Source organism: Chrysemys picta, chromosome 15 (assembly GCF_011386835.1).
Source record: "Chrysemys picta bellii isolate R12L10 chromosome 15, ASM1138683v2, whole genome shotgun sequence".
In the NCBI taxonomy this organism is placed as follows: domain Eukaryota; kingdom Metazoa; phylum Chordata; order Testudines; family Emydidae; genus Chrysemys; species Chrysemys picta.
This window is the reverse complement of record NC_088805.1, coordinates 25629095-25645246: the sequence shown is the minus strand read 5'-3', so window position 1 is coordinate 25645246 and position 16152 is coordinate 25629095. Positions and strand designations below refer to the sequence as shown.

General features: G+C 48.2%; 1 protein-coding gene across 35 annotated transcripts in view; it reads right to left on the bottom strand.

Moving 5' to 3' along the window:
- The window catches only part of NCOR2 (nuclear receptor corepressor 2), a 395046-nt gene that overhangs the window by 110762 nt on the left and 268132 nt on the right, over positions 1–16152 (bottom strand). For 21 of the 35 annotated variants that reach the window (XM_065568675.1, XM_065568667.1, XM_065568670.1 and 18 more), the window contains 2 exons: positions 13698–13752; positions 10830–10927 (listed from right to left, as the gene is read on the bottom strand). In XM_065568675.1, the coding sequence (XP_065424747.1) occupies positions 10830–10927; positions 13698–13752 (153 nt within the window). Of the gene's footprint in view, positions 1–10828; positions 10928–13697; positions 13753–16152 lie in introns of all 35 variants that reach the window. The other 14 variants (XM_065568677.1, XM_065568676.1, XM_065568680.1 and 11 more) reach the window with 1 other exon arrangement.

Here is a 16152-nt window from a genome sequence, read left to right as displayed (position 1 = left end):
AAACTGCCTGTACCACTCCCCTCTAGGAATTTTATAAACAGATCACTAGTGAAAGATGCCAGATTGACAACGCTGGGGGCAGATGTCCTGTATTCACCCACAGTGCAGGCATGCCTAGCGCAAACAAAGCACCAATGTTCTTGCAGAAAATCCCTCTCTAGGATTTCCATCAAGGCCTGCTTTGGAAAGCAGATGAACAGTGACACGAAATGCTGGAATATTTCCCTTGTTCCAGAGCCGTTTACAATCCCAAATCGTCAAAAACAACACACCTCAGAAACAACTTTCTCCTTTAGGTACCCAGTAAAGACCAGAGCCTGGCGTTCTGTCTCTCCCCTACAAAAGGGAAGATAACCACAATGCTAAAATCCAAAATGCCCTTTGGATTTTATAGTCAACAAGACTACTCACGTGGGTACAGGTTTGCACCCGTAGAGAACACATCGACTGCTGCAGGAGAAATACCGGAGCCTGAACTCACGTGTGAACAGGGAAAGAAAAAGCTTTTCATTTCATAGGCGCCGATTCCGTGGATGCTCCAGGACTGGAGCACCCAAGGAAAAAAAATTAGTGGTTGCTTAGCACCCACTGGCAGCCAGCTCTCCCCACCTCCCCCCTGCTAGCGGCCCCACCGATCAACTCCTCCCCCTCCCTCCCAGCGCCACCCATCCGCTGTGGCGCAGCTGTTCTGCGGCGTGCAGCAGGCGCCGGGAGGGAGAAGGAGGAACAGAGATGGGGAGCGGAACTGGGCGGGAAGAGGTGGGGTTGGGGTGGAGCGGGGGCAGGAAGATGCGGGGCGGAGGTGGGGGGTTGGGGGGGAAGGGGTCAGGTGGGGACAGGGCTGGGGCAGAGCGGGGCAGGAAGAGGTGGGGCAGGGGGGGGGCTTGGGGGAAGGGGTTGGGTTGGGGCGGAGCAGGGAGGTTGAGCACCCAAAGGCCCTGGAGGAAGCTGGAGTCTGTGTTTCATTTCACTTGTAAGAGGTTTTCCACCACATATGTAATTAAGCCACACCAAAGGGCCTGAATGTTCTTCAGCAGGTTGGTCGTGTTATTGTAGCCGTGTTAGTCCCAGGATACAAGAGAGACTAGGTGGGGGAGGTCATAGCTTTTATTGGACCAACTTCTGTGGGCAGAAGGTACAAGCTTTCGAGCGACACAGAGCTAGTGTCTGACCTAACTACAAGCTGGGACAGATTGTTAAGCAGAAGGGCTCTTTCAATACTTGTCCTCAGGCGAAACCTGCACACCTTCAAACAGCAAACCTGGGAACTTCAATTCATAACTCTGCCAGAAACCAAAAGCCAGGGACTTCACAGGGACACTGGTTTTATGGCTCATTAGAACAACCTGTAACACACCACACTGCCTGTTACCCTTAATTACCCACTTCAAACCCTTTATGCTTAACAATCTAACCCCCAATTGCCCAATTGATTTCAAGCCAGGGCCTCCCACCTGCGACCCCTTCTGCCTAAAAATCTGCCCCAACTCGTACGTCGCTCCCTTCCCCAGGCCTGAAGACGAGCTCTGTGTCGCTCGAAAGCTCGTACCTTCCACCCACAGAAGTTGGTCCTATACCGGATTCAATAGCACTTTGCATCAACGCTGTCAAAGGATGAAGAACGGCGAGTTCTCCAGGCTTCCCTGTCTGCCTATAGTAGCATGGTGCCCCCTGAGAGACGCAGCGATGTCGATGTAAGTCCCCAGTGTCGACCAGCCCCCAGATCCCTCATCAGACTGCTCAACATCCTCCCGCTGCTTTTGCGCTGCCAGCTCCTTGCTAGGCAGTAAATAGACAACTCCCCTCCCCCCCCCGGAACACATACTAACCCTTCTACAGTGGCACACTCTGACTTGAGTTTTCTCCCAAATATGGCCATATCGTTCTTATTTAATTGCCAAACAATGTGGCTGGGTTAATGGGAATGTGTTTAGGGCATTCTTTTTATTGTGTTTGGAAAACGTTGGATGGGTTATTGAAATGGAGGAGAAACTGCAGCACAACAAGACGGAGGGGAGTGGGGGGGAGACGCGCAGGGAGGGGGGTGAAGAGACATTTCCATGAGCGTGCTTGAAGGACGTTGGGAGCGGCACGAGCGCAGAGTGGCAGGAAACCAGAGTGGATGCACTAAAAGCCAAGTAGCACATTCAGGATTCCCGTAAGGGCTTGATGTAAAGTAATATATTGGATTTTGAATGTTCTCCTTCAAACAGATCCCTCGTGGCATGCACTGGCCATTTCATACCCACTCACGCCTCATTTCTAAAGCCTGCTTGAAAGTAGAGTATGTCTCCACATTTCAGCTACCACCACCTACCTGCTGAACCCACGGGGCCCCCCCATCACTGGAATCTCTGGGGCCCTTACAAGCTTTACCCCTGTTATCCCCATTTCACAGACACGGAGGCGCAGTGTCTCCCCCACAGGAAGTCTGCGGCAAAGCAGGAAATTGAGCCCTGGTGCCCAGGTCCCCGGCCAGAGCCCAAACTTCAGCACCAACCATCCTTCCTCCCTGCGGGATTCTTTGTTTGAAGTCAATAGAGCGCAGCCGAAAAATGCCAGATTTACACCCCTTAGCTCACTAACAGAACAGGTCAGCAACAGTGCAGGCTTCTCCCACACAGCCCCAGAGCACACCTCCATCCTGACCTGCAGGGACCATCTCTAGGGGTCACGGTAGATCAGTCTCCGCGGCCAGTTCGAATCTTTGCGAAGAAAGCAGATTTTTTTTTTTTAAACTGATTTCTGATCTTTGTGTATAAATGGTGAGATTATTTTTCCCTGGTGTGTTGTATTTGGGGAAGAAAAAAAAAAAGAGAGGAGTTTTGACTATCCATAAAAATGGGATATTTATTTGAAAAATCATGAGGTTTTCCCTGGGGTGGGGTGGGGGGACCCTTGCAATTTGCCTCAATATAAGGATAAGCCCACTCTGAGTTGAAGAAAAGGCGTGGGAGGTGGCTGCCCCAGAAATAGATCCGTTTTCCTATCAGAAGTGGTGGCTTTTAAAAGCTTTGAGTCATCCTGCGCCATCAGTTTCCAAGTAAAATTCCCAGTGGGGATTTTGGCTTAAAAACGAAATGGCCCCATCTGGCCCTCTGCCTTGAGCAGAAGCACGTTGCTCTCCATGAAGAGTAACTTTGACAACAAATGTTCAGTTAAAAATTCTGAAGTTTGTGGCTCTGATGAGGGATTCGGTCAAACACAAACGGCCTGCCCATGGGGATCCATTACCGTGCTCCAGCACGAGAGGATTAGCTACCTTTATGGAAAGCGAGCTGGGCCTGGGACTCGATCCCGAGCACCCTCTCTTCCTAGTGAGAGAGTTCCTGCATGCCACACGAGCCTGGGAATCGGCAAACCAAACCCAGGCTAGTGATATTAAACTGGTAGTGAGGCCCTCCCAGCCCCTCACTCGGTAGGTTCCGAGTCCCTCACACAAGGAACTGTCACCCACGTAAGTAGTTCCGCTTGCAGTGAGACGTTACTTGTGGTCTGGATACAGCAAAGCACTCAGGCGCTCGCTCAACTTTAAGCGCATGCTTAAGTCCCACTAAAGGCAGCGTGTTCCACTTCCACGCTTTGCTGACGAGGTACTGGGTGAGTACTGCTTACAGGATGATATTTTATTGCAAACTTCTTCCTTTATAGCAATGAAAGGTTTAGGGGGGAAAACGGATCTGGGTAACTGAGGAAAGGTAAATTTAAAACTTATGGGCCAGATTTGTAATTTATTTAGACACCCAATCCCATGATTTCAATGGAAGGGAGGTACCTAGGTGCTTTTGAAGATCCTGCTATATATTCTTCATGTAAACAACTTGTTGATCTTAGGGCCAGATCCTTGTCCAGTGTAAAATCGACCAAGCTCCTGCTGACGTCTATGGTTACATCAATTTACATGAGGACCTTGCTCTTCTGCATTGTAAGTAATCTTGAGCCATGGAAGTGCACTGACGGGACAAGCAAGTGAAACGGGGGAGGAACACGAACTCCCAATATGCCTTACGTATGCCCATCCAATAAATGGAGTCAGACACACACAACGTAAGGAAAGTTTGCCCAACATGCCATGTCTCTGCTGCAGATATTTAATAGCTCAACAGTTTGACAGTCTGACACAGTGTTTACGTAAAATGAACGGCGTGTTTATAAAGTCAGAGCTTGTGTTGTTCCTTCACATTACTGCAGTGACCGCGGGGGACAAGAAATGGGTTTCTTTTGGGTGTGGGACAGCAGTCTGTAAAAATAATGCAATTGCTTTTTTGGCAGAGGGCAGGGGAGGGTGGGCATGGGAAAATGTTTCTCAGGCCTGGCAAGAACTATTCAAGCTGCCCAAGGGCCAAGGTCATATAGTGAGTCACTCGTAGTCACTTGGAACAGGACTTCTGGCTCCCAGCTCCCTACTTCAATCACTGCAACATGCCGGCTCAAATGTCACTACATAGGGGAAAATACAGCTGTGGTCTCCTGCGCAGTAAGGATGGGCAGTTTGTTTTGCCGTCAGTGGAGAGGATACAGAATGTTCATTAGCTCTGACACTTTCGAGGAAGCAGCTTTCACTGTGGAATATCTGAGTGCTGACTGCAACGCCAAGCAGGAGAGCCATGACAGCATATCCTGTGGGCCTGCCCAGGGACTCAGCACGGGGGGGTTTACACTTAGCCAGATGACTTCATTTACCTCTGAATCATCCTGGCCACGGCAGTTGGCTTAGTTAGCAGCTGATCTATGAAACTGACCCCGAGCCCAACAGCCTGATTGATACACTTTGGATGAGGCGTGAGGAGAAACATCACAGGCTCCCTCTCATTGTCTGAGTCAACCGGTGACTTTCTATAGCCGGACAATCCACCGCATGCTGACACTGCCCCCAGCTGTGCTGCGCCACCTGCCTTCCTGCAGTTGGAGTGAGGCTTTCACTTAGGACTTGTCTGTGTGAGGAAACCGCCCGGCACAGCTACCGCAGTTACTACCGCGTTGTAGCTTCTCAGGTATACTCCTCTGGCTAGGCTCTCGATTCTGGAATAAAAGGGACTTTATTCCACAAGAACTAGGCTGCATGGAGTAATTTGTAATGGAATGAAGTCATTTTTATTCCAAAACAGAGCGCCTACATGGGGAAGTTAGGCTGGAAGAGCGGAAGAGTTATTCGGCTAGAGCTAAGCCAGTCAGATTCGCCACGTACACAAGACTGAAGCAACACATTCCCTCATACCATGAAGTGAATTTGAAGCTGAGTAAGTCATTGAAGGAGACTGTGTCTAGGAAGTCCTGAAGAGTTTACACCCTCCATGCATGTGTGCCTGCATGTAAATTTCAATTCAACCCGGTGCAGTAACTGTTTAGTAATGTGCACAGTAATATTTGATCGGATTTTTTTTTAAAGTTTTAGAGTGATGATGAAATTATATATTAGAAAACTTTTGAAAAAGGTAAAGAATTCATAGACTCATAGAACCACAGGGTTAGAAGGGACCGCAAGGGTCATCTTGTCTACCCCCCCGGCCCAGATGCAGCATTTGTTGTGTCTAACCCATCCAAGACAGATGGCTCCAGCCTCCTTTTGCAACTCTCCAGCGAAGGAGCGTCCATGACTTCTCTAGGCATCTGTTCCATTGTCCTACTGTTCTTACCGTTAGGAAGTTTTTCCTGAAACAATCTAAATTTGCTATGCCGTAGTTTGAACCCATTGCCTCTTGTCCTGCCCTCTGTGGCAAGCGAGAATAATATTTCTCCATCTTATTAAGGCAGCGTTTCAAGTATCTGAAGACCCCTATCATATCCCCCCTTAATCTCCTCTTTTCCAAACTACACATAACCAATTCCTTCAGCCTTTGCTCATATGGCTTGCGTTCCATCCCTTTGATCATCTTTGTCGCTCGCCTCTGGATCCCTTCCAGTTTCTCTACATCCTTTTTATACATTGGTGACCAAAATTGGACACAGTACTCCAGCTGAGGCCTAACCAGCACCGAGTAAAGCGGTACAGTCACCTCCCGTGATTTGTCTGCTGTGCCTTTGTTAATGCAACTTCAAATTGCATTTGCTTTTTCTGCAACAGCATCACATTGCTAACTCATATTGAGGCTGTGATCCACCACAACTCCCAGATCCTTCTCAGAGGTCCTGCTGCCAAGCCAGTTATCCTCCATTCTGAATTTGTGCATTTGATTTTTCTTCTCTAAGTGTAGCACCTTACATTTGTCTTTGTTGAATTTCATTTTGTTGTCTATAGCCCAGTTCTCCAATTTATCAGGATCCCTTTGAATTTTTAGCATTACCCTCCAAAGTGTTGGCAACTCTCCTGCAAATCCAATCGGTATGCTCTGTATTCCTTCATCCAGGTAATTAATAAAGATGTTAAACAACACTGAACCCAGTACAGATCCCCGTGGAACCCCACTTGAGACCTACCTCCCATCTGACAGTCCATTAATAGTTACTCTTTGTTTGCGGTTGTTTAACCGATTATGTATCCACTTAATGGCAGTTCCACCGAGCCTGCATTTCTCCAGCTACTTAACAGAATGTCATGTGGTACTATAGTAAAAGCCTTGTTAAAGTCCAGGTATATTATGTCCACTGCATTCCCCCTAATCACTAAACCAGTTATCTTGTCAAAGAAGGAAATCAAGCTGGCTTGCCATGATTTGTACTTGGTAAATCCATGCTGGCTGCTAGTGATCACCCCTTCATCCTCCGAGTATTTGCAAATTGAATGTTTTAGACATTGCTCTAGTAGCTTCCCAGGTATCCAGGTCAAGCTGACCGGTCTATAGTCCCCCAACTTCTCCTTTCCCCCCCCTTTTTAAAGATGGGCCCTACGTTAGCCCTGCTCCAGGCTTCCAGGACCTCTCCTGTCATCCATGAGTTTGCAAATAATATTGCCAATGGCTTTGAGATTTCTTTAGCTAATTCCTTCTGCACCCTGGGGTGAATAGCACCAAGCACCGCTGATTTGAATTCATTCAGATTAGTCAGAAGATCTCTGATGTGTTCTTTACTTATCTTGATCTGCATCCCTCCCCCTGTATTGTCTACGTTAACTTCACTAGTCATCTATCTGGTCACGTTATTTTTTGTGTGAAGACTGAAACAAAGTAGGCGTTAAGCAGCTCCGGCTTCCGATCATCCTCTGTTACCAGCTCACCTTCTCCACTGAGCAGAGGACGCATACCATCCCTGATCTTTTTTGTGTGTGTCTAACCTATTTGTAGAACCCCTTCTTGTTGTCTCTAACATTTCTTGCCAGCTGTAACTCATTCTTTGCCTTGGCTTTCCTGACTCTGTCCCTACATGCTCGCACTATTCCCATTATACTTCCTTGGGGACATGCCCCTCCGTTCCTTTTGGTTTTCAGATAGCTAAAAAGTTCTTTGTGCAGCCATGCTGGTCTTCTGTGGCTCTTCTCTTTCCTCTGTGTCGGAATAGCTTAATGTTGAGCCTCCTGTATTACATCTTTTAGCAACTGCCAGCCCTCTGACTCCTTTTTTCCCCCCTAATTGGTCTTTCCATAGGATCCTGCTTGCTATTTCTCTGAGTTGGTTGAAATCTGCCTTTTTGAAATCCAGTGTCCTTGGTTTGTTGTTCTCGTGTCCTCCTTTTCTTAGGATCTTGAATTCTATCACATCATGTTCACTTCCTCCCAACTTCCCAACCATCTTCCCCTTCGCAACCAATTCATCTCTGTTGGTCAAAACCAGATCAAAATGGATGACCCCCAAGTTGTTTCCTAAACTTTTTGAATCAGAAAGTTGTTCCCTACACATGCTAAGAACTTGCAGGACATATTATGTTTTGCATATTATGTAAGAGTCTTCCAACAGGTAATCAGGGAAGTTAAAATCCCCCATTAACACAAGCTCATGTGTATTAGCTAAGCTTGTTATCTGCTTGTAGAACGCCTGACAAAACACAGACATAAAGACAGTATGTAATTAACTTTGTACTCTATCTGGGGTTAAGGTATTAAGACTGTAACTTCAAGATTATGAATTGCCCTTAAATTGTTAAATGATCCAGTGCTGAAAGGCCAAAGGGCACGGCAGTGTGATTTTTTAAATTGAATTCAAAGTCATTATTTTAGAGAGTGTTAGCATGTTGGTGAGGGGGGAGTAGGAATGACAGGATATCAGATTTGCTCACCTTTCTCTCATTCTAGTTTGGAAAACATACCAACCATTGAGCCCACATTCTGAGTTAGAACACCAACCTCCTTGGTTTTATTATGTAGAGCCTGCGAAGTCCCTGATTGCAGCAAGAGCTATTTCAGCAGTAAACAGCAGCTGTACAAGGAATATCCTTTGCCAGGGGACAATCGGCCAAAGCAGCTATGGGAATTTTTTAAATTTATGTTCTAATAACTAGACCACAATGACAGTCTTGACATTAGAAAAGCTCATTTCATCTTATAATTATCTCCTACCCGCCCTGAGCGCCTCTCTTTCCTCAAAGCAAATAAAACCACCAATATTGCCTTCTCAAAAGAATAAACAGAGCAACAAAAGACCCAGCTGAAACGTGATGTCTATCTGCATTTAGCTGCATGCTCTGCTACGACAAACACTACATTTCTTTTTTTCCCCCGCTCTACTAAATCCCAGTTTCTCATGTTTAAATCTCTTCTATCTAGAATGGCAAGTTCAATGCTTTAACTGCATCAATTCTAGTTAACAAGGTGGAATGCAGACTGATGTTACGAAGGTTGCATAGAAGCCCCCTTTCTCCTGTTGTTCAGACAGCTGCAGGGTTTCTGAAAACCTTATGCGCTGAGACCACGAATTTTCATACCAACCCTGTTTTGTCTCATTGTTCCCTTGTACTTCACCACCTCCAATCAACCCATGCACTGATTTCAACAGAACGATGCCAAATTACGCCCATGGAAAATCTGTCCATACAGCTTTCTTTTTTCTGCGAAGCACCTAGCACACTTCTGGGCGCTTGGTAATAATAATAGATTTAATAAAGGCTTGATTATTCCACATACCCCTTCAAAACTTCCGATCCGACACTCTTATTTTAATCAATATCCTCAAATTCCAAATGCTTGACATTTACAAGCCTCCAAAATGACAGAACCCTACTTCTAGTGATCACGCATAGGCCCATTCATGAATTGTGAGCAAGCCCCCGGGGACTTTTTGTAAGCAAGTATGGTTTATAACCTAAAATGTAAATAAAACACACTAAGTGAAGTATATGCAGGTATGTCACCACCAGGTGCACATCTACAAGCAGAGGAGGGTGGTAAATTCACTTCCCGTGCCTGTTACTTGCTCAATTCAACACTGAAATCAGAATTAGCCATGTGCCTCTGATATGAGCAAGGAATGAATGTGGCCTCACGTCCTAGCTGCTGTGATCTAACAAAACAGACCATGGTCAACACTATAAAATGTACTGCAGGGAACCATCCCATGTTTGCAGGGAGATGGATCACCTAATAGGCCTTTTCTATTTCTAAGTCTGAAAAAGAAGAGAAAATTGGGCCAGTCTGTGGTATTCATCATGTGCTAACTATTCTGGTGTCTTAATGCTGTGGAGATCAAATTGGGGTAAAGCTACCCATCTCCCTTCCAATCAGACAAGTACCTCTTATAGCAAGACATCAGGATGAACTGCTTATGTTAATAATATAATAGGACAAGGAAGAATGGCATTAGCCTTTTTTCCCCTCCCTAGCATCACGTTATCTAAATAGATTCTCCCCGCCCCCCTTCTGTGAAACGGACGGTTCCTAAAGGTTCGGGATTCACCAGCACACTTTCCACTGGGTTAAAGGTGTGGGCTGAGACGGCCGATGCTGCTTAAGAGACGTGGACACCCAGTTCCCTTAGACAGCTTGGAAAATCTCAGTGGCAGAGTTAATGTGACCTTTCAGTCACTGGCTCAAATCTAGCCCTGGAGCTGACCGCACAGGGTGACCACGCGCCACTGCCAGTTCTTTTCGGTTGTCTGTGAAATGAGTTCAGTGGTCTCAGCTGAGTTCCCAAGGAGCAGATACATCTCAAGGATCCTTATCACAAAAGCCACTGCCACAACGGTTACCTTTGCTGACAGTCTGAGGGAGGCAAAGATCTAAATGGCCCAAGGGGACTGAATATTCTTCTCACCCGTAAGGCTGGCTGTCCCTAGAGCCGTGGCAGTGAGGTGCAGTGGTAGACAGCTTGGGGAAACTTATTCTACTGCCTAGACTGTATCTACTGTGTACGCAGAGGACTCCAACCTCTCTGGTCTTTCACAAGCACTAATTCCCTTTTTAAATAGTCTCTTTTTTAAATCTACTGATAAGCTGGGGAGGAGGAGAATATATAAATGTCACCACTTCCCAGACGACAACACCTCGAGAGCCAGTCAGTGAACCGCTCTGACCACGACAAGGCCCCAAATAGCTTTTCAATTCCAAGATCAGTGCCCTGATGGGAAGAGCCACTGCGGCCAGCCACCAGGCCACCCACTCCCTGGGGAGAGGAGGAATGATCGGGTATGGGTCACCTTAACCTGACACTTGTGGGCTGTGAATATAAAGGATTGCTGCTGTGTGGTCAGGAGGAGAGACCGGCTAAAGCAGTGCTTCTCAAACTTTTGTACTGGTGACCCCTTTCACGTAGCAAGCCTCTGAGTGCAACCCCCCTTATAAATTAAAAACACTTTTTAATATATTTAACCCCATTATAAATGCTGGAGGCAAAGCGCGGTTTAGGGTGGAGGCTGACAGCTCACAACCCCTCATGTAATAGCCTCGCAACTCCCCGAGGGGTCCCGACTCCCAGTTTGAGAACCCCTGGGCTAAAGGTCCCGTGCATCCGTCTTCACCTCTTACCTGATTCTTCCCCCTTCGTCGATAATTCCTCCTCACCAGGTTCTTGTAGTTCTCACTCTTCTTGGTCAGGTAATAATAGAGCACGCAGTCTGCCACCGTCTGTAACGACACAGGAAGTTACGGAGCATGGCACTTTTGACACTAGCATTCTTTCAGAGCACAGGATTCCAGCACTGTGTGTTTGGGCACACGTGACACACTGCATGTGTCCAGACCCCGATACAGCAGGGTTTCCTTCGATTACCGGAGGTATGCAGGGCAAAAAAACCATTCCCACACCCACCCAGAGCAAGGCTTTCCCTTGAGAGCTCAGGATGGGCCCAGCGATTTAGGAGAAATGCTCAGCCATGGAACAGAGCAAGCCCCCATGCATGCCCAGGGCACTCAACACCCAGCAAACTTTAGAGTGATGAGCTGGGACCCCTTCCTATCAGTGCCCCTCATCCAGAATGGAGCGCCGGCAGTGCTGGATCCCACAACTGCTGGGTTGAACACATTTCACTGTCAATCTGACATACTGAGTCCTCTGCATTCAGAAGCTGCTGCCTGGATAACAATTACAATGCTGAGAGAGAGGCAGGCCCCAGCCTAGAGCAACGACGTATGGACCAGTTGCATTAGAAAACCGGAGAAAGGGGAGTTTGGAACACGACGGTGCTCTAGTACAGAAGGCAGCCGCACAGTGAGCAGCTCTGCATGCACAGAGGCGGCTCTGTCGACAGGATAAGTAGGCTGCACAGTACCTGCCGACACGGCTGTTGTAGTCACGCAGGGAGAATAAAGCTGTTTGCAAAACAGAGTCTGGTTGTTCTAAAGCGTTAATTGGATCCCTTTCCATAGCCCCGATTACACTTACACACACACACACACACAGTCACCTGTTCCATGGACTGAGGGTACGTCTATACCCAGCCGCTAGTTCGGCGGCTGGCAATCAAACTTCTGGGTTCGACTTGTCGCGTCTTGTCTGGACGCGATAAGTTGAACCCGGAAGTGCTCACCGTCGACTGCGGTACTCCAGCTCGGCGAGAGGAGTACCGCGGAGTCGACGGGGGAGCCTGCCTGCCGCGTGTGGACCGAGGTAAGATCGAACTAAGGTACTTCGAACTTCAGCTACGTTATTCACGTAGCTGAAGTTGCGTACCTTAGTTCGATTTGGGGGGTTAGTGTAGACCAAGCCTAAAATCACTACAAACGATTTCAAATGTTTGAAAAACAAATTTTAAAATGTATTAGTTGATTATGTTGAGCATCTCTCTCCGACTGCCATCACAACAGGCGAGTGGACATGTTGGGTCCCATAATTACAGCCTGTGTTGTAAAAGAGTATAACTAAAATGCAGAGACATGTTATAGCTTGGAAGAGAGAGCAGACTGCTGGTACCAGCCAAGGCATAACAAATCTGACTTAATGACGTGGAAGAACTGGGAAGATCTTGGTGTTTCATAGGCCATGTGCCTGCTAGGCTTTCTAGAAGAGGGTCTGTGTGTCTATTGCCCTGTTTTCCAGTTGGGATGAAAAGTGGAGCTTTCTGCTCCAGAAACTGAGTGTGTTAATCCAGGCTACGATGATATTCCCCTGAGACAGAAGTTGGTTTGCAACTTGGACAACCAGGACAATAAGTGGCTGGCCATGTCCTAGAAGATCCCATCCTTTTAGAGGAAGGGCAGTCTCTTTGCTAACAGACTGGTCTGGGACTCAGGAGACCTGGACTCTATTCCTACCTCTGCCACTGACCTGCTGTGTGACCTTGGGCAAGTCACTTCCTTGCTCTTTGCCTCAATTTCGCCATCTGTAAAGTGGCAATAATGATGCTTCCCTCCTTTGCAAAGTGTTTGAGATCTACAGGTCAAAAGGGCTAGGACTGAGTGCTAGCCTAGAGACTTCCTTCCCAGATGCCGCGACATTGGGCCCATTTAGGATTTACTGATATGACACCACCCAAACCTCCAGGCTGCCCCGCTCTCGTACAGATTACTTGTTTTGTCTTGGGAGGAACAGAAGATTCACTGTGTTCTGGGGTCTGCTTTTCAAATGCTTCCTCTGTTTGTCCAACTAGTGGGGGTCAGGAAAGTCCCTTGATGTAAATCAATCCATCAGGAACGTGCCCTTTCAGTGTCTACCCACCACAAAAAACCTCTTGGCTATTGATGGTTTTTCAGAATTAAAAAAAGAAAAACAATAATGCAAGAGATCAGTGGGTTACTATTCACAACATCTCTGGGGTCCAGCCCTGAGCCGAGACAGGGGCAGCACACTGTACAGGGCACGACGGATGTCTGCTACCCCCCAATACAGGGCAGTCCAGTTGATGGGAGATGCCTACAAAATGTGGGATAAAGCAGAGGCGTGGGTTTAGCTGCCTACACTGTAGGTTTGACACCCTGGGACCCTGAGCTCCAAATCCCTTTAGAGATGACTCCACCTCACACCCTTCCAAGCTGAGCCAAGACCCATCTACTTCATTTCATGTGGGGTCATTCAGATGAGACCATAAAAACGAAGGTCCTTGCCTGCTCTCCACAGACATTCCAGTCCCACGTTCTCTCATAAAAGTAGGGCTATGCCCGGATGTCCTTGGCCAGCACTTTCCCTCCTCTGGCTAGTGTGCAGCCACCTCGCTGGCTCCCTCTGCCCCAGAAGTAGCTGCCTTTCCACAGCAAATACAGGATTTATAAAGTGACTGATTCTTTGATGAAAGAGACTCTGTGGCAACACCGGGCATTATAAAAAGGTTTTTCAACAGGAGGAATAGCTCTGTGCATTAGATACTTTGGGGACGGATGCTAGAGAAACACTTGAGATAAATGAAAGACAGCGACAGATAAGGGGTTTAAAATCACTTCGTTACAAACCAAATCAACTTACCTTCCTGTCCAAAAATGAAGCAATCACACCAAAATTCTTTGGATGCTGCATGAACCTAGGAGAGCAAGAGACAGAAGATTAAAGTGAAAGCCGGGAGATCTCTCTGTTTGTTCTCCATGTTTGCCTTTGTGATCCCAAGCTCTGGCCTTGCAGCTGCCGGCAGCACTCCATCTGCTGGCAAAGCGAGCCTGGAATCGGAAAGGCAGAGGGCAGTGGGGCGGTGGGAGGGAGCTTTTCAAGTGACTCATTGGTTTGAGAAAATATTTATTTGTCCTGATGAGGCAGCTTCCCAGAAAGAGGAGAACTTTCAATGTAGCCCATTCAAGTTTTGTTGACTGGGAGTTGAAGGTGGGGGAGAAAGTGTCTCCTCCCCCCAACCCCAGCCCGAGTATTTTGGCGTTTATTCCACAGGTTTGCATAGCAGGGCAAGGCAGGAGAGAAGACATAGGACAAGAAGCTTCAGCATCTTGAAGCAGATAGTGCCATGGAGCAGTCTTCAGCAATCAGCTAAATCACATACAACAGGAAGGCCTAACAACTACTCCACTTCATGTCAGCCTCTCTCAAGCCCTGCCGAAGGAAAGAGAGGCAGAAGATTGCAACCGATTCCCTTTAAGTACCAAGCGTAGGAGAGAGCGAGGAGTTTGAAACGGCTCATTTGTTTTCCCTTTGCGAGGAAGTTACAGGGAAATCACTAAGCATGGCACCACCAGGCCCAGCTGCTGGTCAGAAGTCCCCTAGGAGAAGTGAGAGCCAGGCATGGAAGCTGCGCTCCTGGGAGAGCGTCAAACTCACTCAGCCCCTTCCAGTAAAAGACCCAAATGCTCGCCTGCCTGTTTCCCTGCAGTTTTGCTCACCCAGCCTGAGAAAGACAAGAGGTGACGATTCTGACCCCACTGAAGTCAATGAGAGCTTTGCCATTAACTTCAGTGGAGCCAGGGGTTCACCAAACAAGTCTATCGGAGCTAGCGCCCAAGGGTTCTGGCTCTGGTGTGTCCTGGGTGTCCCCCTCCATCCCTCCCTGTGCTGGGCGCCATCACGCCATCACTGCCTGCCTGCCATTCAACAGGGTGAGTGCTGACCATAGCAGCTCACACAGCAGGCATGGTGCAGGGTGTTCTCATAAGGAGGGTTTGGAACAATCCCCTCCCCACCACACACAGGTACTCTGCTTGGGCAGCTCTCCCCTTCAGTGAGGGGCACGCGGCTGTAGGTCTGCGAAGATAGGGATGCATCGGCTATGCAGTTCAGCCACCCTCCACAGATGCATTTCCCCCATACTCTGATGAACTGATAGAGGCGCCAAGAGAGGTTAGGAGCCATGGCTTTAAATGATCATGAGATTTCCCCATCTACATTCTTATGATGATGGATGATCTACCACAGAATCTAGGGGCTAGTGACGCCACCACCTGCGGCTTCGTTTATGCTGCAATTGAGCCCGGAGCTCTGATGCCAAGAACACCAGCCTGCAGCTGCAAAGACCCAATCTGGCCTGAGAAGGGGAAGGATGAGAAAAGATCGAGCATAGTCTCCCGAGCAGTATCTCGGTAGCTGGCAATGATGCGCTAAGGGAACATGGAATTAACGTCTGAAGTCGAACCTGCAGACATAAGTGACCAGCAAGAAACAGGCTGATCCTTAAGCAAAGGCTGAGCAAACGTGGCCTGGGAATCTTGGACATCCTTTGAAGTGGTTGCCCAAGGCAGGGGTTTGCCTGTAGGAAAGGATCCTTAGTGCAGGTTTCACTGTGATTTAACAGCTTCATGTCTGAAAAACATCTCCTGGTGCAGAGAACAGAACGTGCTAGCTGGTGCCACGTTACCTCGGCACTGGGTCCGGGTGGGGACTGGTTGGTGCCACGTTACCTCGGCACTGGGTCCGGGTGGGGACTGGCTGGTGCCACGTTACCTCGGCACTGGGTCCGGGTGGGGACTGGCTGGTGCCACGTTACCTCGGCACTGGATCCGGGTGGGGACTGGCTGGTGCCACGTTACCTCGGCACTGGGTCCGGGTGGGGACCGGCTGGTGCCACGTTACCTCGGCACTGGGTCCGGGTGGTGAATGGGGTCTTAGAAAACTATTTCATGGGAAGTTCACCTGAACGCAACTGTGAGCCATTATAAACCACCCCATTTCCTCTCACCTTTCGGCTGGCATGACAGAGGGCTGGCTACTGTAAGAAACACCCCAAACTAGGAGGGACAAAGGGTTCCAAATGTTGCCAGCTAACGACCCCTGTCTGAACAGATGCCTCATCACTTGTGTCTGTTAAAGCCTGGCTTTTAATGCGCTCTCTCCCCCCTATGTTTAAAGGCAGCACAGTGGGTAATTAAAACACCGCAACCCCAAATGGGGGAAACAGCCTCCTTTCATGTGTTATTTCAGCTTGTTGCTGGAACTGCAGGACAACACGAGGAGTTAGCAGGCTTCTGAGTTACCCAAGAGATTGGCA